This window comes from Antechinus flavipes, chromosome 3, assembly GCF_016432865.1.
Source record: "Antechinus flavipes isolate AdamAnt ecotype Samford, QLD, Australia chromosome 3, AdamAnt_v2, whole genome shotgun sequence".
In the NCBI taxonomy this organism is placed as follows: Eukaryota; Metazoa; Chordata; class Mammalia; order Dasyuromorphia; family Dasyuridae; genus Antechinus; species Antechinus flavipes.
In genome coordinates this window covers 323,114,197-323,135,200 of record NC_067400.1, presented here as the reverse complement: position 1 = coordinate 323,135,200, position 21,004 = coordinate 323,114,197, and the positions used below count along the sequence as shown (strand labels likewise).

General features: G+C 35.9%; 2 protein-coding genes across 4 annotated transcripts in view; both read left to right on the top strand.

Moving 5' to 3' along the window:
* DYNLT2B (dynein light chain Tctex-type 2B) overlaps window positions 1-11,106 on the top strand; it is a 40,514-nt gene extending 29,408 nt beyond the window's left edge. Inside the window, exons 5-6 of one of the 2 annotated variants that reach the window (XM_051985529.1) lie at window positions 10,176-10,239; window positions 11,021-11,106. In XM_051985529.1, coding sequence (XP_051841489.1) covers window positions 10,176-10,223 — 48 coding nt within the window. In that variant the 3' untranslated portion in view covers window positions 10,224-10,239; window positions 11,021-11,106. Of the gene's footprint in view, window positions 1-10,175; window positions 10,987-11,020 lie in introns of those variants that run through there. The other variant, XM_051985528.1, reaches the window with a different exon arrangement.
* A 96-nt stretch (window positions 11,107-11,202) lies between these two features.
* Window positions 11,203-21,004, top strand: part of PCYT1A (phosphate cytidylyltransferase 1A, choline) — a 69,226-nt gene continuing 59,424 nt past the window's right edge. The window contains exons 1-3 of one of the 2 annotated variants that reach the window (XM_051985524.1): window positions 11,203-11,290; window positions 12,479-12,574; window positions 13,138-13,274. In XM_051985524.1, coding sequence (XP_051841484.1) covers window positions 13,243-13,274 — 32 coding nt within the window. In that variant the 5' untranslated portion in view covers window positions 11,203-11,290; window positions 12,479-12,574; window positions 13,138-13,242. Of the gene's footprint in view, window positions 11,291-12,478; window positions 12,575-13,137; window positions 13,275-14,002; window positions 14,170-21,004 lie in introns of those variants that run through there. The other variant, XM_051985525.1, reaches the window with a different exon arrangement.

The following is a 21,004-nucleotide window of genomic DNA, read 5'->3' as shown; positions in this document are numbered from 1 at the left end:
TACAGTGTATTCCTGGTTTTGCTTCTGCTCAGCATAAGTTCATGTAAATCTTTCCAGGCCTATCTAAAATCAGCTTGTTCATCATTTTTTAAAAAACAGTAATATAACATTACTTTCATGCACCACAGATTATTCAGCCATTCCCTAATTGATGGGCATCTATTCATTTTCCAATTCTTTGCTGCCACAAAAAGAGACGCTGCAAACATTTTTGCACATGTGGGAACTTTTCCCTCCTTTATGATTTCCTTGGGATACAGACCCTGTAAAAGCACTGCTGAGTCAAAGGGTATGCGCACTTTTATAGCTCTTTAGGTATAGTTCCAAATTGCTCTCCAGAATGGTTGGATCAGTTTAGTGATATATGAGTTGATATGAGTTAGACTTTTAGAAATAGATTATTTGCTAAGAGAGTATAGTAAAAACAATCCGTAACCAAACTTTGGGCATACTTTCCCCAAAGAATACAAGAAAAAGTAGGCTCAAGTTTAGAGAGCTCTAAGAGCAAAGGGGTAAACACAATCACTGGCTAGGAAATACTTTTTTCTCTTTTTGGTCTTCATGAAGTTTTTTTGTGGGTGATGGGTAGCTTTCTGCTATTTCTAGAGTTCTGAAGCTGTCTTTCTTTATTATGTCTAGTTTATCCTTTGCTTCCATTTTCAGCTATTCTGAGTTCTGAAGATAATACTAAGATGTCCATGGGAAGTCTGTTTTTATATTCTCTCATCCTTCAAAACTTACAAGGTCATCTTCTGGTCTGTGGGAAGGGGAGAAGACAGGTTTTTTTTTTTGGTACCTGAGGTGATTCCTTCTTTTTTTTGAAGGGTAAGAACTGGTTAGAACTGCTTTGGGTTGGCCAGTCAGTCAAATGAAGTATTCCTAACTGGTTTCCTTTTTTATGTCCACAAAGTATGGCTGAGTCTCCTCAACCAATCCCAAAACACTTAACTCTCTATAGCATAATTTCATTTCAACCATTGGCTTTTGTTCTTTCCAAATTGATTAAATATTTTACATATTTACGTTAGGGTCTATGATTGGCTGATTCAAAAAAAGGTCTGATGGCACACTTTGTAGAGCACTGGCCCTGATATCAGGAGGACCTGAGTTCAAATCTGACCTCCAACTCTTACTAGCTGTGTGACCCTGGCAAGTCACTTAATGATGACTTCCCCCTCTCCACCTCCCCCCACCAAAAAAAAAAAAAAGATTGACTTAGTATATTCTTAGAGACTGAAAGAACAAAACCAGACATACATGGTTAATGTGGTAGGAAAGGAAGATAGTACAAAGAAAGAAGTTAGTGATAAGGTTAATTCCTCTCTCCCCTTTTCCCCCCAGAAGGAAAAAAAAAAACAACAGAGAGTCTTTAAGTATTTTTTAAAAATCAACCTATAGAAGAGTAGTGAGGGGAGTTCAGAAGAAAATACAGAGAAGCAGAACAACTTTTAAAAAGCAAGGTGTGTATAACAGAGTTAAGATTTCAGATGTAATCTTTTTTCTCCCCTGAGGCAATTGGGGTTAAGTGACTTGCCCAAGTGTTGTGTCTGAGGTCAGATTTGAACCCAGATCCTCCTGACTTCAGGGCTGGTGCTCTATTCACTGTGCCACCTAGGTGCCCCCACAAGTAATCTTTTCATGTTCTGTTCTATATATGGAAATGTTGTATTTTTGGGGGGAGAGGGAGATTCATTAAATTCAGGATAAAATAATTGTTAAAAAAAATATGTAATACTTTAACATATTTAGCATGTATGGGACTACCTGCCATCTAGGGAAGGGATTGGGGGGAAGGAGAGGAAAAGTCGGAAGAGAAGGTTTTGCAAGGGTCAATGTTGAAAAATTACCCATGTATATGTTTTGTATATAAAAAGCTATAATAAAAAATTTAAAAAAAATGTAATAGGAAGGAAGGAGATTTAGCAGTACCTGATCTCAGATTATGCTACAAAACAGTAATTTTGAAAACTATTTGGTACTGATTAAAAAATAGTTAAGTTGATCAGGGGGACAAATTAGTAATGCAAAATCCCAGAACCATGAACAATTGGGGAACAGAGAACTTGGTAAATTAAAAAACCCCAACTCTCAGGGAAAAACACTATTAAACACAAATTTCTAAAAACACTAGAAAGCAGTCTGGCAGAAATTGGGTTAAGACCATTTTATATAACCATAACCTCCAGAAAAATACACATAGATATAAAAGGTCACATCATAAACAACAAATCTTAAATAATAAAGAAGAAAATACTTTTTGCAACTATAGTTAGGGGAAATGTTACTGACTGAGCAAGAAATATAAAGTACAGAATGGGCAATTTTGATTACATAGATATAAGGAGCTTTTGCAGAAGCATAAGAGATACAAGTTGCAATTAGAGTGAAAATAGTTGATTGGTAAGGAATTTTTACAGTGAGTTTCTCTGATGGGATTGTAGTGTCCAAAATATATGGGGACCTGATAATATGAGAGCAGGAGTTCTTGTCTAATAAAAGAAGGTGAGGGAATATATTTAAGAAGCTCTCAGAGAATGAGGGATAGGATATCAAAGGCCACATCCAAAAATGCTCCCAATTGCTAAAATAGAACAAATGAAAGTTGAAATACCCCCAAATTTCCTTCCAACATTCATTATTGTTGTAGGAATGGCAGAAGAGGAAGATGACAATTGTTGGGAGAAATGTGGGAAAACAGGCCTACTGATGGAGCTGGTGAATTGGGACGAGGGAAGTCACTGAGCTGTTCATTCTCTTTGACCCATCAGTGTTCTTACTGGACTTATAACCTAGCAAATTAATGCATGGGGGAGTCCCTTTGGGGATACTCATCCCTTTTCCCTTGTTTTGGCCACAAAGAGCTGGGGTATATAATAATCATCTATTTGTGAGTAGATGAATTGTATACAAAATTAGTGGACTATTGTGCTGAAATGACACAAGGAACAGATCCAGGAACACTTCTATGAATTGATGCCAAGAGGGCAAAAAGAACCCCTAGAATAATTTGAACAGTGATGACTACATTGTGGGGAGGGGCAGCTCTTAAGGACTTAGGAAATCTGTTAAGTGCAATGATGATCCATCAACTACAATTCCAAGGAAGGACAATGGCAGGATATACTTTTTACCTGTTGATAGAGGTAAGGAATGAGACAGGCCAGGCATGAGGAATGTTTTGCTTGACTGTTTAATTATTACAAGGGAGGGTTGGGCAGGGAGGGTGAAAAGAAAATAAATATTTGCAGGGAAAAAAATAACAAAAGCTTCAATGAAGTACTTTTAAAGTGCCACTGAATAGCAGGATATTTGTGGGGAAATGACAATTGGGACAGCTGTGGAACTACTGGGCTAATGGAACTAATTTGTTTTTCTATAAAGTTAAGCAGAGTGGGGAGGATTCTGAGAAGAAGAAAGAGTAAGTCAGAAAATTCCAGGCTCTCCAAATTTCTTCCACAAAAAGACAGAATTTTGCCTCAAAGAAAACATAGCTGCAGAAATAAAAAATCAGGATAAAGCAGTTATCCTCCTAAAAAAACTTGAGAGAAACAGAATCTGGGAAAGGTTAGGTCCAGATGACGTGCAAACACTGAAACTGCAAAGAACCAGGGTTGGGGGGATGAGCCCAGGAACTTTCACTTAAATAACAGTATAGGAGTTGAAAAGCTGAGCAAAGGAAGAGTAGGATCCTATGCTCTTGCCTGAAGCCAGAACCAGCTCTGCTGATCAAAGTCCAGGATGTGATACTGGGTTAGAAGGAGGGAGCACAAGTCCAGTGTGTGAATGCTGTAGCAGAGGGGCTGGGATCCTACTCTATGTGAGCACTTGCCAGGAGAGCAGAGTACTTGATTTCCATTCCTGGGTAGAGGAGAGAGCTGAAGTTTGCAGCCATAAGGACCTGCAGAAAGTAGAAACATCTGTGTGATAACATGCTGCTATAGCCATATCTTGGCAATGGAGAGGAGTGCTTGAAGGACCTGATGCTTGGGCTACCATTTCCAACACTCCAGGAGTAGAACCAATTAAAACAATATATTGCTAAACAATAGGATAGACTTAGAGCTAGAAGGTACCTTATAGATTATCTAAACCGACCCTCTCATTTACACAAGAGGAGACTAAGGGTCACTAATTTTCCCAGATTAAAAAAAAAAAAATCCATGTTTGAATTTGCTAATTGTTCTTCCTCCTTTTTGTAAAGTAAGGCTATTCCATAAAGGCATAAATATCCAGTAAATGCTTGATTAATTAGACTTATCATTCTTTTTTAACTAATTTCCTTTGTATTTGTTGATTAGTTCCTGTTAATGATAATATATTGAATTTCACAAGAAAAAGTAAGCTGCTAAAAATAAAAATAAGCAAAAGAGAAAGAACCAGACCATAGACAGCTACTATGGAGATAGAGAAAATATGAGTTCATATTCAGCAGAAGATAAGGAAGTTAAAAAAAGCCATTCCTAACTCAGAGCAAAACCAACTGATCTGGAGAACAGATTGAGGAAAGACAATATAAGGATTGTTTGACTACTTGAAAGTTATAATCAACAAAGACTCTTGATATAATTTTATGAAAAATTACTAAGGAAAATTTCCCTGCAATTTTAAAACAGGAGGGTAAAATAGGAAAAAAAAAAATCCATTTATCACCACTTGAAAGAGCTCTTAGGATGAAAACTTAACAGGAATGTAATAGTCAAGTTTCAAAGTTTCCAGGTTAAGGAGAAAATAGAGCAAGCAACAAGAAAAAAACACAATTTAAAGACTATGGAGCTTTAATTAGGATCACACAAAAGCTGCTACATTAAAAGATCATAGTTCTTGAAGCAGAATTTTCAAAGAGCGAAAAAGTTGGGGTCATGACCAGCAAAGTTGAGTATAATCCTGAGGAGAAAATATGGATATTCAATGAACTAAAAGTTTTCCAGGTATTTGTGACAAAAAGACTAGAACTCAATGGAAAATTCTACATAGAAGATTAAGGAGAAACATAAGATAAACATTAAAAGCCAATTATAAGGGAATTAATAAGGTCAAAGGGTTTGCTGCTTATATGTGAAAATATCAGCAGGCTTAAGACTGTCATTACTTGGGTAGTTTGAAAGAAAATGGGCTAAGCTGAGTAAGAATGGTTGATTCTAAAAAAAATAAAATTGAGCAGGAAGAGGTAAAAAGGAGCAATTATCATACAAATGACACATAAAAGGAAGAACTGACATAGAAGCAAATAGAGGTGGAGGACTGCTAATGCTAGAATCTTATTTTCATAGGAACTAGATTTTCCTTTTTAGGGGAAACAACATACACATCTAGAAGAGTATAAAAATCTAAGAAATAAAGAGGGCCAGGGAATAGAGTAAGGAAGGAACTCTTAGAGGAGTAGGTAGATTAAGGAAAAGGAGGGCAAGATATAGTGGTTAAAAGTAATACAAGAATACAATAAACTGGATGAAAAGATAGAAAAAATATAGGATGGAGGGAAATACATAATTAGTAATTAGAACTTTGAATGTGAATGGGATGAATTTACTTATAAAATGAAGGCTGCAGATAGATTAAAAATAAGAAACTGACACTATGCGCTTTACAAGAAAAACAAAATGAGAGATGAGTAAAAGGGATGGAGTAGAATTTATATTTCAGCTGAGATTTTAAAAAAATCAGGGGTAGCAATCATGATGTCAAAGTTAAAGCTAAAACAATTACAAGACATAAACAGGAAAAGTATACTATGTGTCACCAATACTATTCAGTAATGTTTTAGAAATACTAGCAATGAAAGTAGAATCAGAATGGTAAATGAGGTAATTATCTCTTTTTGCAGATAATACATATTTAGAAAAATCTAAAGATTCAACTAAAAATTTTGTTGAAATATCAATTTTAACAAAGTAGGATATAAAATAAACCTCCATAAATTATCAATATTTTTATGTAACCTAGTAAGAACCTAGTAAGAAAAAACTTAGTAAACTTAGTAAGAAGAAATAGCAAGAGATATCCCATTTAAAATAACTATAGATAGGGGCAGTTAGATGGTACAGTGGATAGAATACCAGGCCTGAAGTTAGGAGTACCTGAGTTAAAATCTGGCCTCAAATACTTAATGCTTCCTAGCTGTGTGATCTTGGACAAGTCACTTAATTCCAATTGCCTCAGCAAAAACAAACTATAGATAGTATAAAATATCTGAGAGTATACCTTTTATAACACTTTACACAAAGGTCTGTATAATTGGAGAAATATTGTTCATGGATAGGGAAATCTATTATAAAAATGACAGTTTTACCAAATATATTTGGTGCCATTCTAATTACCAAAAAATTATTTTACTGAGTTAGAAAAAATAAAATTTATTTGGAAGAACAAAAGGTCAGGAATTTCAAAGAAAGTTATGAAAAAATATAAAGGAGATTCAACAGTACTAGACTTCAAATTATAAAACAGTAAATATTAAAACTATGGTACAAGATAAGAAATTGAAAGAGGTAGAACAGAATAGACATACACTATATAGTAATTAGAGATTATAGTAACATATCTCATAAACATGAAGATTTAAGTTTGGGGAATAGAAATTCATCTGTTAAAAAGTACTGGGAAAGTTGGAAAGCATTCTGCCAGAAATTGGGTGTAAACCAGTATCTTAAACTATTAACCAAGATAAGGTCAAAATAGATACATGACCAAGATATAAAAGGAAATAATGCAAGAAAATTATAACATGAAACATATTATCTATCACACTCATGGATAGAATAATTTATGAATAAAGAAGAGCACTGTGAAGTGTAAAATGGATAGAAGTAATTAAAAAGTTATTGTATAAATTAAACTAATATAGCCAAGATTAGAAACAATGCAAAAATTATGAAGAAAAAATTTTCATAGACAAATATCTTAAGACAAAGGTCTTATTTCTCAAATAACTATTAAGTGTCTTTTTTTAATTGGCAGAATGATCAAAGAATACAAAGGGGCAATTTTTAAAAGAAGAAATCACATATATATATATATATATGTATTCTAAATCATTATTATGAAATACAAATTAATTTGGCTTTGAGATATCATCTTATACCCATCAGATTGGTTTAAATGATATCCTTTAATTGGGAAATGGCCAAAAAAATTGTGGTATATGATTGTGATGGAATACTGCTGCATTATAAGAGATGATACATTGGTTGATTTCAGAAAAAAAACGGAAAGACTTGGACCCATGAAGGAAGATGCTCTCCCCTCCAGAGAAAGAACTCATAATTAGAAGTGTGTGCTTTTACATATGTGTGTGCTTTTACATATGTGTGTGTATTTGTGTGTATGGATATATGTACATATGTACATTCATGGTTTAATTGTAGCCTCTACACATTATAGTGGGGAGGGAGAAAAAAGTGCATAGCAGAGAACAAAAGAAAACATAAACACAGAAAAGCTGGGTCACTTTGAAAACAATGTCGCCTTTATTACATAGTTTAAAAAAAAAGTAAACCATATGAAATGGAAATTCATGGTCTTATATTGAATCCTTTATATTCTGCTATGTACATGGAATTTTTTTTTACTTTGTATTTAAGATTAAAATGAATTTTAAAAATGTAAAATAAGTAAGCTGAGAGTAGTAGTAATATATTCTTTGTATATGGAAATATTCATATTTGTTGCTGTTAAGTTTGGAATAAGAAAAAATTTAAATCATTTAAAAAAAGGGGACACAATCAGGGAAGGACAGGAGGAGATAGAATCAAGGTTATAGGATGAGGGTTAGTAAAGGGGAGGTCTATCTTTTTATCAGAGACTAAAGAAGGAATGTGACTTGCCTATTACATAAAGGAGAGATAGTTTAGATTTTCTGAGTAAAGGTTTTGAATCACTGGAATTCATCAATTTTCAATCCAACATATTTTCTAAGCATTATTTGTAGTATATACACAGTGGTATGCTATATGATGGACATAAAAAGACACAAAACAGTCCTTGTCTTCAAGAAACAATCTCAAGATTTTTTAATTTTGAAATTTTTATTGAATTTTACATTCAGATATTCTCTCCTTCCTACTTTTCTCCTTCCCCTATTTGAGAAATCAAGAAAATACTTTTATAAGCATGTAGAATTAAAAAAATGAATTTCTACATTGGGACCCCTCCCACCCCCACTAATAATCTTTATAGTCTGTATTCTGAGTTAATTTCTCTATCAGGAAGTAGATAGCATTTTTATTTTGCTTAAGATTTTTTAAACAGAGGAACTTTTTGAGACGTTTTGAATGAATTCATCTAAAGGAAAAGATGGACTAGATGACTTCAGTCTTTTTATAGTGCCTTTATTCCCCACAGATGAATAACTAAAGTAACTTATGTTTTTTCAATCTAGTTTTTTATTTAAAAAAATTATTATTTTTACATCACCTGTATTCCTCTCCTCTCCTGTCCCCAGAGCATTCCTTTATAACAAAGAGAAAAAAAAAGACAAAGGAAAAAAAAAATCAGAAATGGTTAATATCCTGAAAAATTCTGACAACATATTGTGTGGTCATCTGTGAAATTGAATGGGAAAAAATTATATTAACATTTGGTTTCCTTTGTAATTACATTATTTCATTTTATGGATTTAAATATATTATTCTGAGTAGGGACTCATAGGATTCACCAGACTGCTAGAGGGGTCTATAATGACAACAAAAAAAGATGTAATTCTTGCTTTAAATAAACACAGAAATAGAGAAGCAGAAGGCTGGAAATCTTTTCAAGAAGCCAAGCCTCTAGAAAATTGGGAATGACTGGAGAATCCACCTGAGTGGGTTGTGGAAGGAGCAAACCCAGGAAGGCTAGCCAAAAAGGCTGACCTATGAGAGAGAATAGATATCAAAGCCTATAACCCTGGAGGGGAGGGAGTGGCTGGGGTTACATGTCTTTCCTACATAGGTCTCACTACCTTTGTAATCCAAGTCAGTGCCTTCTGTCATACAAACGGTATATATCGGTGGGAGAGTGTACTCCAGATTTATGAAGGGAATGTTTTGTAGCCACTCTTCCTAGTATGACGTATTAGGTATTCACTCTGAATTCATTTTCTCTGTTGCTTGAATATTTAAAGTTAACTATACTGGTAAGGTAAATAAAACTGTAGTTTTAGTAGGGAGTTTCTACAACCTACTTTGGAACCTTTGAGAGAGTAGTTATTCTCCCCACCCCTTGATCTATAGACTATGTGAATGCCAAGTTGGAGAGGTAGACCCATAAATGCAAAACCTTGAGGGCAAAAACTTTTTCATTTTTATCTTTATATCTCTAGTCTCAGCAGAGTACCCAGCACATATAAAGCACTTTATAAGTTCTTATTGATTGTCAAAAGACTTCAAACCTAAATATCCATTTATAATTCTTAATTATTAAAATATATCTGAGGTCTCAGTGCTTCTCTGGCATACCTCTGTGTTCACAGAAATATCTAATCCTTAGGAATCATTTAGTTCAGCTCCTCATTTTACAAATGAGACAACCGAGGCCCAGAATAGTGAACAGATTTTATTCAACATCACACAACCATAAAATGATAAAGTAGGCCTAGGTTATTTCAGATTTAGTGCTCTTTCCACTATTCTCATAGCTTTTTCTTTTAAGAGCAACTAGGGATGTTGTCTTTCTTTTTGATGTCATATGCAAAACTCATTCTCTTAGCTCCCTGGAGCACTGAAGTTGTGGTTTGTTCAGGATTACATGGATATTATCGAATTTGTCAAGAAGCTAGAGATGAATTTAGGTCTTCCTGACTTTGAGGATAGCTCTCTTTATCCGCTCTGCAAGTCTGCCTTTCATCGTTAAAGAGTGGGAAAGGCCTTTTTTATCTTAAATGCTCTGAGCAAAGGATATTATTAAAGGTGTCAGAAAAGATCAAGGATGAGAAAGGATAGAAAATTTGAATGTCATTTTGTTTATCTGGTGTATTAAAAGAGAATTAAGTTGAGTAGATCCTCTATGGAAGAATTATAATGGACAAAAATTAGCCCAAAACAAGAAGGCCACGAATGGTTCTTATTGCCTTGTTAGAGCATCTATCCATGATGAAATCCTTCAGAATATCCAAAAGTGATCTGAAAGTTACTATGTCAATCATTAAGTGTTGCAAGTGTATTATTTAGCACTAAAAATATTTTTTCTTGTTTTTGTAGGACAGTTTGTTCTGTGTTGTAGCTGCATTTGGCTGTTTCTACTATTGATCCTTTGAAGAGCATGGTAAAGAAATATGACCAAAAAAGAAATGAAATTTTTCTTTATGTGCTGAATTTATAGTTCAATAAACAAGCATTTGTACATGTCTTATTAAAATAAAGATTGGTTGATAGTTTGGCAACTATCAGACCTATCCTATTTAGGACTTTTTTTATTTTTACCTTTGTTTTATATTTTGAATTTTTGGTTATTTGTACTTCTAGAATTTTCATTCACTGTGCCCTTGGAATTGACACAGATTTTGAATAAAATGGAACCTCGGATATCCCAAATCATTACTTCATTGGTATGCACATTGCTATTTGGGGCAAACTAGCTAGTCTGGGTTGTCTAAATCCATTTTTTTTTTAATAGGATCAAATGGTTCTTAGTATAGTAGACACTCAGTAAATATTAAATGAGGTCGGTTTTCAGCCAGACTTGTAAATGTGATAAAATGGAAAAAGCACAGAATAAGGAGTCAGAACAACTAAGGTTTTGCCCTGGTTCTATCATTAGCTGTCTAACCCTAGGCATGTCACTTCATTTTTCAGGGTCTACATTTCCTTTTCAGAATTAGCTGACTTCTGAAGAGTTTTTTCCAGGTCTAAAATTCTAGGATCTTTTGTTTATTTATTTTAAACTTGGATGTTTTTTCCCTCCAATCTAAAATGTACTTGTCCCTGTTAAACTTCATCCTGTCTGTCATATTATATTTGGTATAAATGCTTGTTATGACCTTGACAAGCTAGTAAATGAATTGGAAACAAAGTCTTGTGTGTATTTTCTTATTTTTTTCTTTCAGTGTCACAATACTCACTTCTCTAAAATTTGCTTGAAGACTTCAGCCTTATGTTTTGTCTCGAGTTTTGCTGCTATATTGCCATTGTGGTACTTGCTGTGGTCATCCCAAGCTAAAACTTGGTAAAAACTGCTCTGTCTAGGAGGATCCTAGAACAACAGAACTTGCAAGCATCAAAGCCAGCTGATTATTTTGAGAATAAATATTGCTTTCTTATTTAGTCATCCTTCTTTGAGCTCTTGGCCAAGAGGTGAAAAATAGTTTGTTTTGCAGGTATTGTTTTTCCCCATTCAGCTCATTTAAATTTCAGAAATTATTGAATATTTCAACTGGCTAACTTATTCTTTAGCTTCAGGACATTTCCTATTCAAATATCCGTGGTCTTTTTAGGCCTTTAGTACAAGCTGGGTAGAAACATACATGTAGATGTATACAAAAAAGTCCAGCTTTAAGTAAATCCAATTTACATGACTACATTGTGCATAATCCCTGCAGTTTAAAAGAAAGACTTCATGATTAAAAATGAAATGAATTTTCTAAATGTTTTTATTATAACTGTATGTTATATATGCTACACTTTCTAAGTCTCTTTTTTCCCCCTGAGGCAACTTGGGTTAAGTGACTTGCCCAGGGTCACACAACTAGGAAGTGTTAAGCGTCTGAGGCCAAATTTGAACTCAGATCCTCCTGACTTCAGGGCTGATGCTCTATCCACTGCCCCACCTAGCTGCCCCACACTGTCTTTTAAAATGAAATAAAGAATATTTAGAAAAAAATGACCTTGGACTTGAAGTCTTTTTAGTCAGATTTGGACTAATCCCTATTTCAGGATCCCTGGATGTTAAGGTGAATTATTGTGTGGGAACATAAAATTTATCTATCAATAATAATGACACAAGGTTTGATTCTTCTTTTGAATTTAACATCTGCTGTTAATTTTCTTGGTTGTTCCTTGTTATAAATGAGGCATATTCAGAAAAGAAGTGATAAATTATTAACATAGTATATCAATATGACATTCTAAATCATATACAGCTGCAATAGAACTGAGTGGACCTTTTAAATGATTTGCTTATTGAGGAAAATCCAAAGCCTCAGCTTTCTACTTGCTCCCCTTCTCTTTTTCCTCTCTTTACTTCAACAAGCATTTATTAAATACTTGTTGGGGCATATGTTCTATAGAGACCCCCAATAAAACATGTCTGCACTCAAGGTACTTATATTTTGCTTTCATTCTACCTTCTCTGACAATGAGCATATACATAGTATGAGTGGGTTAGGTAAAAAGAAGAGAGTATAAAAGCAAAATTGATAGGTAACCCCTGGGTAAAGTTCTAAATTGACTTGTAAGAAGAGAAAACAGTAGGTATAAAAATAGCAAAATGACATATATAGTGTGGCAGTTGGTTGAGCATCTGCTATATATTTTCCCTTGGCCACTCTCTCTAATGTCACTTCTAGGAGCAGACGAAGTTGGCATAGGACCTGGTATAGAAGTAGCTCATGATATTTGCTGCCTGCTTTCTGGAAGACTGGAATACCACAGAAGTTGGCATGGTGAGCTCTACCTTCTGGATCTTTTCCTACCTTCTCCATCCCTTTTTTACTTTCAGCTTGACATTTTAAAGAAAAAGAACTAAAGAGGTCCAAAGACCTTTCATGGATTTGTACTTGTATTTGAAATTTTGAACCTATATGACTCACCTCCTATTGTACCCTGTCTTCCTTTTTGCATTTTTTCCCCTTTCCCTGAGCAGATCTGTTATAAATCCATTCACCTAGCCTACAGATAAAACTTTCCTTATGATTTAACATGAGAAAGATTGGAACTCCCAAAGCAAAATAAATCAAATGTTTATTAATTCAATTCCATTTCTGTACAGATTACTAATGTTTGGTCTGCAAGCCTCTTCTCAGGCTATAAGCTCCTACATTAAAAAAATTAATGATGTATGATTTCTAAGACAGGATTGAGTGGGTGTATTAACAATACAATGACCTGTAAGCCATTCCTCAGTTTATTTCCACACTTAATAAGTGCAAAGCATAACACTAGACTAGGCACATAATTAAGATTACAGTTTTACCTGTGTGCAATTCTGCACCTTTTTAATTTTCAGGAATTGCTGGTGTTGCATATCATTTAACTTCAAGTCGATAGATGGAATAGTCACTTATAGGAGCTGCAAACTTCAGTTCCTTCGATTCCCAGCCTGACAGGAAAGATGACTACTAAACAAGTGACCTTCAACTTGGGGTGAGAGGTTTGCTACTCAGCCCACTTGATTCCTATAAGCAGCTTTCTCTATGGGTGTCCAGTTCACCTCTCCGAGTCTCACCTTGTCCACCTTTTCTCCTAAGCCCTCAGCAATGCACCTTGGAGTTTCTCCATTTTGTGAAAACGTAAGTTTGGTTGAAGAACTATTACAAGCTGGGACAAAGAAGTGGCTTTTGCCTGTGTAACTGTGATGCCGGCGGGTTCTTTTCCATTTACATAATAAAAGGCATCAGAATTAGGGTCAAGTGATATAAGATCAAAACTGGTTGCAAGGTTACCCATGGCCTCGCTGGAGCAGCGTGGCTTGGGCTCTGGTTGCCTACTCTGAAGAATCTGAAACCTATTCGGGCAGCCGCACGTGCTCAGCTATATCCCCCAGATGAAGTCTATTTCTTTCTCCCGTAGACTGCTGGCCTCTTCAAGCTCATGCACAAAACAGGGCTCCTCCCTAAGTATCGCCCTGGGCAAACATGCGTGGCTGCCGGGTTTCAGAGTAAAGGTTCCCTGGAGCCGCTCGGCCCAGGACACTCTGCAGCCTCTCTTTTCTCTCCACGTCTCCTTTTCTGCTCATGCTCCTCCCTGCCTATTTCCTCGTTTCCTATTTACCACCACCTCCTCCCTCTGGCCCCGCTGCAGATGTGGAACCTTAGTTACGTGCTTCGAAGTTCCTAGTGGGAAGCTCTGGTGGGGTGGACTCCCTAAGAGGAGGGGAGTTGTAAAGATGTTTCCGGTTTGGAGTCAGCTGCCTTCCCGCGGTCCTCCTCCCTTACTGCTCCGCCGGTGACGCGGCGCTTGAGGGAGCTCTCGAGGCCGAGAGGAGAGCAAGCGGCGCAGACACAAGCAGACAGGCAGACGAGGGCAGCGGGCGGCGCAGGTAGGCAGTCTCGCCCAAGGTTGACGGGGACCTGACTGCGGGAGCTTGTGAGGAAGGGGCGGTTCGGCGGGGCGGGGCGGGGACGACCAGGGGTGGGGTGGGTGAAGCTCTGGGGGTCGTGGGTCCGAGGCTCAGCGCTGGGGTGGGGTCAGTGTTCTGGAAAGCCTAGGGAATCGGAAAGTCTTGAGTTCTGACCCCGGTTCTTCCGTGAGTGAGGAGTTTGACCTCTGTCCTTTCACTTCATTTTCTTGGTTTGTTTCCCAAACTGTTAAATGTAGGTGCTGACAGCAGTGGGGCTAAAGGGTCATCAAACTCGGGGTGCCCTCCCGTGTCTTTGGGGTCTGGGCTTGCTGGAGGGCCTGGGGCGTGCTCGTAATTGATTAAGGGAGGAGAGCTAACTTGGGGACCATGGGCTGTGGTTGAGGACGTGATCTGGGCTGGGTTATTGACGGTGGCAGTTAGAAGGAGGCAGACGTCAGGCTGGTGAGGTAGTGCAAACCCGCAGGAGAAAGTGGCGGAGGAGGGAGTGGTGCTCCCGGGGTAAGAATCGATGAGGGACCCTTAGCGTCTGAAGGAGACACTTCACAGGTAGCTGGGGCGAGAATTGCAAGAGAGTGCAGCAGAGCCGATGGGAAGCTCTTACTTAATGTACTGTTCTAGTTATTGGCGAGATACAAAGTTTAGATTAGACCGAATTTCTGCTATTCAGGTGCTTGTTAACCCAAAAGAGCTATTATATATGATAACTACCATTGGGTTGTTAGAAATCCTTGGAAAGGGACAACGATAATACCTTAAATTTATATAGCATTCTAAATTTGCAAATTCTAATGCATAGTGGCCAGGGCAGAACAGCGGATCTCTGGTCAGTGCCAGCGACCAGAATATAAATTAATATATACAAGCTGTTTGAATATTCATTTTGTTGGGTTGGGGGGAGACAGAGCAATCCAGCCCAAGAATTGTTTTCCATGAGACCGTTCTATGGGTAATCTGGATACTATTTTAACTACTGCTTTTATTCTCTAGTTATTTCCATTTGAACCAACTCTGCTAATCATGCAGATAAAATGAGCTAATTTTGAATTTAAAGTCAGTTTCCTTTCATCTTCCTTTGCATATCCTTGCTGTTATTTAATAATAGCCAGTGCCTCCTAGTATGAGAAATTGGCCAGGAAAATGCATTTTAAGTTGTCAAACACTATGTTGAGGCTAGTATTTCAATAATTATCTTCTCCATTCAAGTGTAGTTGAATGTTATCAGCTCTGTAGTTTTGAATATGGGCAGAAGAGTGCTGAGGGACATTAAATTAAAGATAGATGTGAAGCTAACAATATTTTTTTCACATTTGCCTTGAGCTAATTGCGCCTGTTTTGTCCCATTCTTCTTTAAAGCCCAGCCAGCTTCATTCTTAAGCTATAGATTTTTTTATCTGTCCATCTGGTTTACAGATCCTTGTTTTTTGCTGAGAATTTTCTTTTCACCTATGCAATTATTTAAGGGAAAGTTATCAAGTCAGAGCTTTGGAATCAGCAGACAACGATCAATTTACAATGTGTCCGTGGGAAAGATCTGTAACCAGGTCAAATAAGTAATAAGACTTATTAGATGATGGAAGAGTTAATGAGAATTTACATACACATACTGCTATCTGAAAAAATAAGTATGATAGTATTAAGATAACGAATAAAAAAAATAAAAATCTTGGAGCAGGAATGAATTGTTTTTAGAAACATAGTAGTAGTAGCACTTTTTTTGTGTGTGTGTTATTACCTATCCATTATTTTCATTTGGGAAAGCATAGAATCATAGATTGTTAAAAGTAGAAAGGATCTCCCAGGTCATTTAGTTCAGTCTTACTATTTTTCATATGACGAAACTAAACTAGAAAAGTCCAAGATTACACAGTATTTAGTGACAGATGCAAGTCTGCCAATTCCTAGGCTAGTCTTTTTTCCACTATATCACCTCCTCTTTCTTATTATCCTGATGAAGTGATTAGAGGCAAGTATTATCACACTAGTTTTATAAATAGGAAAATTGAAAGAAAGTGTTAGCCAAAGTTTTATGTTAAATTAGTGACAGAATTGATCTTATTTTTTTTACTCATTACTTCCTGAATCAGAAGAAAGTTATCTAGTTTTTCTCATCCTCTCTTTGGGTCAAAGAACTTATAGTGCTTTAAAAAAACAAAAACAAAACAACTTTATTATGAACTTTAAAACTAGTATAAAATTCATAAACACTTAAAAGTTTTATATTTTTTAAAATGAGCTTTTCAAGCAACTGTAACTACTAATAACTTAAAAGTTAATCCTTTATTTAGTGTCCATTTCTGCTTTTTGCCCACTGTTGTGCTATATATCCTTTTAATATAGTTGAAATCAGAAATATTATTTTCATCTTGCTCATTTCACTTCATAGTATTTCATGTTCTTTCCTCTTTTTATATGTCATGTTGATCTTAATTGCATTGATAGCATATTACATTGCTGTGTTAGAACCTTGTTCTCATAGTTTTTTCCTACCTTATTTGGCCTGGGGAGTTCCTTTTTTTTTTTTTTTAATATACATATATTTTAATTGGTATTTTATTTTTACATTCTCTATATTTTTTCCTATACTCCTTCCCAGAGAATCAATCCTTTAACAGGTTTTTTTTAAACAAAGAAAAAGAGAAGAAAAAATTCAGCAAAACCGATCAGCACATCCCAAACAAAGAATATTCAGACCCTGATGTTATATGAAATGTTTATTTTATTTATTTTTGAGACTGGATCTCTCTATCTCACTCTGGCAGAAAATATGTTGGCCACTCTAGTTTCATTGTTAATCTATTCCATTTTTGAGAAGGGTTGATTAGCTCCTTAAACAATCTAGTATCCTGTCATCTCCCCAAACATATTTAGTCCACTGAGGTTTAGGACTCTTGAGATGTCCTAGGTTTTTTTTTTTTTTTTTTTTTTTGGGCATGACTATATTAGTCAATTGTCTCGATAATTGAAAGCTGCCTACATTACTGTAGGTAAACCAAATTGGCAGATATATAGCTCTGTGAATCAGAAAGTTATAAATGGTTTTATGTTTAGTTTTGGATAGCTGCCAGGGAGTAGGAACTTCTATTCCTATATTCCTATATTCCAATATTCCTATTGGTCTTATATCAAATCCACAGCTACTTGAATGCTATGTTTGATGTGGGGTCTGCTAAAAATAACATGATCTATTTAGGGAAAATTAAATGGATGTTCTGGACGGGTATGGTGCTTAGGAATAGACTGGTTTATGCTGTAAAATATCTATTACAGAGAATATGTTATGGGAATTGCGGTTTTATAAATTTTTCTCTTACTCACTTTGAGTAATAGGATTTAGGGACAGATACGACATTTTGAGTCTTCAAATAGGTTATAGTGTCCGAGGAAAAACACCAAAAACTTTTGTAGGAAGAACTACTAGAACTGCAGTGATCCAGCCATTGGAACTGATAGGATAGATGCTATTCTTAGAAATCTCTGCTATTTAAATTTTTCTCTCTGAAAGAGTGAGCTACGATTACTTCCTTTGATAATATTAGAAAGCTGAAAACTTACTTTTTGTCAACAGCAATTTTTTGGCCTTGGAGATCGTGGACTTCTGAGTTGAAATTCTAGTCTGTATTCAATCCCCACTACAGTCAAATACTACTGTATGAAATGAGTAAATTAGCTATAGAAATTCTCTAATTAAATATGGTGTTGGACTTTGTCCAAACTTTGGCACATTTGGTACATCTTAAGTATATAAGAAGTTGCTTGTAATAGTGGATAAAGGGAGGCAACACTGGAGTAAGGAAGATCAAAGTTTAGGTCCTACTACTGACACATTCCAGCTGTGTGACACTGGGCAAGTCATAATAACTTAGTGTCCCTGGAAGCTCTTTAAGATTATAAATTACAAAGTGCCATTTGGTGGAGGAAATTTCCATATTGAGAGTTTCCTACAATGATAAAAATGATAGGTCCTGATACTGACTCCCTTTATTTCCCCTCAAGTGTCATAGATGTCTAGTTGCAGCTTTAAGCTTTAATGACACTTTTGGAACACCTGTATAAATTCTAGTGATTCTTACCAGATTCTTACCAGACTATGTCTTCATTGAGACATAGTCAAATAGATAATCTATTTCTCGCACCTTTTTTTACATAGTAGAATTTCTCTCATAATCTGGCTAAAATCTCTCACTTATCAAAAAGATTCCTAGCAGTGGAGTCAGTTGTATTTGGAGGTTACTTTAGCTTTCTTTTCCTATCTTGAAACTGGGGACTTTTTCCATTGGGTGTGAGCTAAGTAGCTCTTCGAATTTGACTGATATTACTTCATGCTCTTGTCCAGAGTTCTCAATGCATTGTAGATGACTTTATAATGACAAGAAAATTAGGACTGCTCCAAGTTGAGTTGAAAAAGTCGGTTCTTTTTAACACAATTCCCTTGTAAATTTCCCAGTGGTAGTAATGAATTAAGATTCCCAGGTAAGTGCTCTTTTTGGTCAATTCTTAGTTCCCACATTACTGAAGCCTAGTTTGTAGAATTTATTTTTATGGTTATAAAAAAGCTAATTTATTATTGTTGTCTTTATATATAGCAATTACAATGTCAAAAAGGGAAAAATAATAAATAGCTGTGGTTGCAACATAAAAAAAAAAAAAAAAAAAGATTCCCAGGTAAGAAGCATTGTTAAATGCTTTATTGATTTTGAGGCTGACTGTTGGTATACCATTTGGGAAAATACTGAAGGAAGGAGGAAAGTATTAATATTGTAGGTGACATTTTGGCATATAAGTGGATGGATAAAGCAAGAATACGGTACATTGTAATAATGCCCAGTGCTCTCCTTATTTCCATGTAATTCCTTATAGTAGTCTGGCAGTTTAGAATATATCATTTAGATTTTTTTTTTGGTTTTAATAAAGTGTATGGAGTTACAGTTTATCATATTTTTAGGTAGTTTAACTTGTAACAACTAAATCCTGGTAATGTCAAGCTGGGTGGGGCTTGCTTCCTTAACAGAGTGGGAGAAAAGATTTTGACTGGTGTGAACTGTGTTTTGGTGAAGTGAGAGAAGGTATGTGTGTATTTATTTCCATTTTGTACAAAGAGTCCAGATTCCATGTATGTATATGAGGCTTTCCCTGGAATGAAGTTTGGAAAAACTTACTGGATCATAGTTTTCACCTCTACTCCATACAGTTTCTGCCTCTTAAGTGCCTCCTTAGTAAGAAATATGCTGTTTCCTATTAGATCTTGCTTGGGACATCATTGGAATACTAAATAATAAGACAATCAGTGTATACTGAGGAATGAGTCAGCAGAAAGAGAAGCCAGCTATTGTGAACTGAATAAGAATTCTAAGTGCAGATCTAGTAAAGAATAAAGCTTACTTCTGAACTTTGAGCACATTACCACTTTGGGGAAATTGATTAATGAATCCATGAGGAATTCTGGGTAAGAGGTCAGGTTATCCTCTTTTTGAAACCCCTGAGTATGAGGAATTTGAATGATTAAAATAGGGTGACTGTGTTCTAAGGGCTGAGTAGTTGTGATATTAAAGGGAGCACCTCACCCTGATTTCATATTCAGCTCCTCTGACGCTTTTGTCACAGAATCTTGCACTGCTTGTTGGCATTTGATAAAAGAAATATCTTTCAGGGAGAAGTCACAGAGAAAACAAGAAATCCTGACTGTTAGGATGCTAAGTCAGTGGAATTGATGAGATAAGGATTCTCTAATTTACATGTATATAAGGAGGAGCTGTCAGGGCCAAGAAGAACAAGCCCATTCTTGGAGGAGGAGACAAATTCATTCCATCTTCCACCTTTATGCTGGCTGGAGACACTGGAGGGGGGGAGAGCTAGAAGCAGAAGCTGGCAGAGGCAAAGGACTAGCAGCAGGAAACAAGGAGAGAGATAGGCCTCTAAGAAAGCTAACTGGGCCCAAGGAAGAAGACAAGACTTTGAAGGATACAATAAAGGATTTGAACTTTAACTCCTGGCTGCATTTGGGGTGATTACTCTGAACTGAAACAAAGATTGCCTCTAGAAGCCCCCCAAAAAACCTGCTCCCAGAGAACATTATTTTAGAGAAGAACACTATACCTGACCCATTTTAGTAATGTTAATTTAGAGAGATGTTATATTTTTGGCACAATTGCTCTTTGATCTCATTCAGTTTCATGAATGAGTGTTTTGAACAGATGTGTCCAATGCTACACAGGAAAATGACATTCCTTCTCAAATTTCCTCCCCTCCTCTAAAAAGTTGCTGTATTTTCACAACCCTCTTCACTCCTTGAGCAAACACACAATGAAATAAGAGAGTCTGTCTTTTTCTTGAACTTTGAATCCCAATCAATAAACTTTTGTTAAGTTCTTACTATGTTTAGGGCCCTATGCTAAGGTACAGTAGAAGTACTGTGAGAGGTATAAGGAAGTATAAGAAATGGTCATTGACCTTAGAGAAATAATACACAAGCAAATGAACATTGCTTTTCAAAACTATCTCTTTGTTTGGACTTGTCATTACATCTTTTGCATGCATGGTATTTGTTGGTTACACAGATAGAGGTGTGACTTAATGATGATAATGTATCTTGGCAAACTTCCTCAACTCCTTCAAGCTCTTTCTCACTTCATTGTTGTTTGATTCCAAAAAATTCCTTAGGCTGTTTTGGTTTTTTAATAGGATCAGTAGATCTAGAATTGCAAGGGACCTCAGAGAACATCTGGTCCCATCTCTTCATTTTACAGATAAGTAAACTGAGATCTTGGGAGGTTGGGTGACTTGCCCAAAGTCAAAA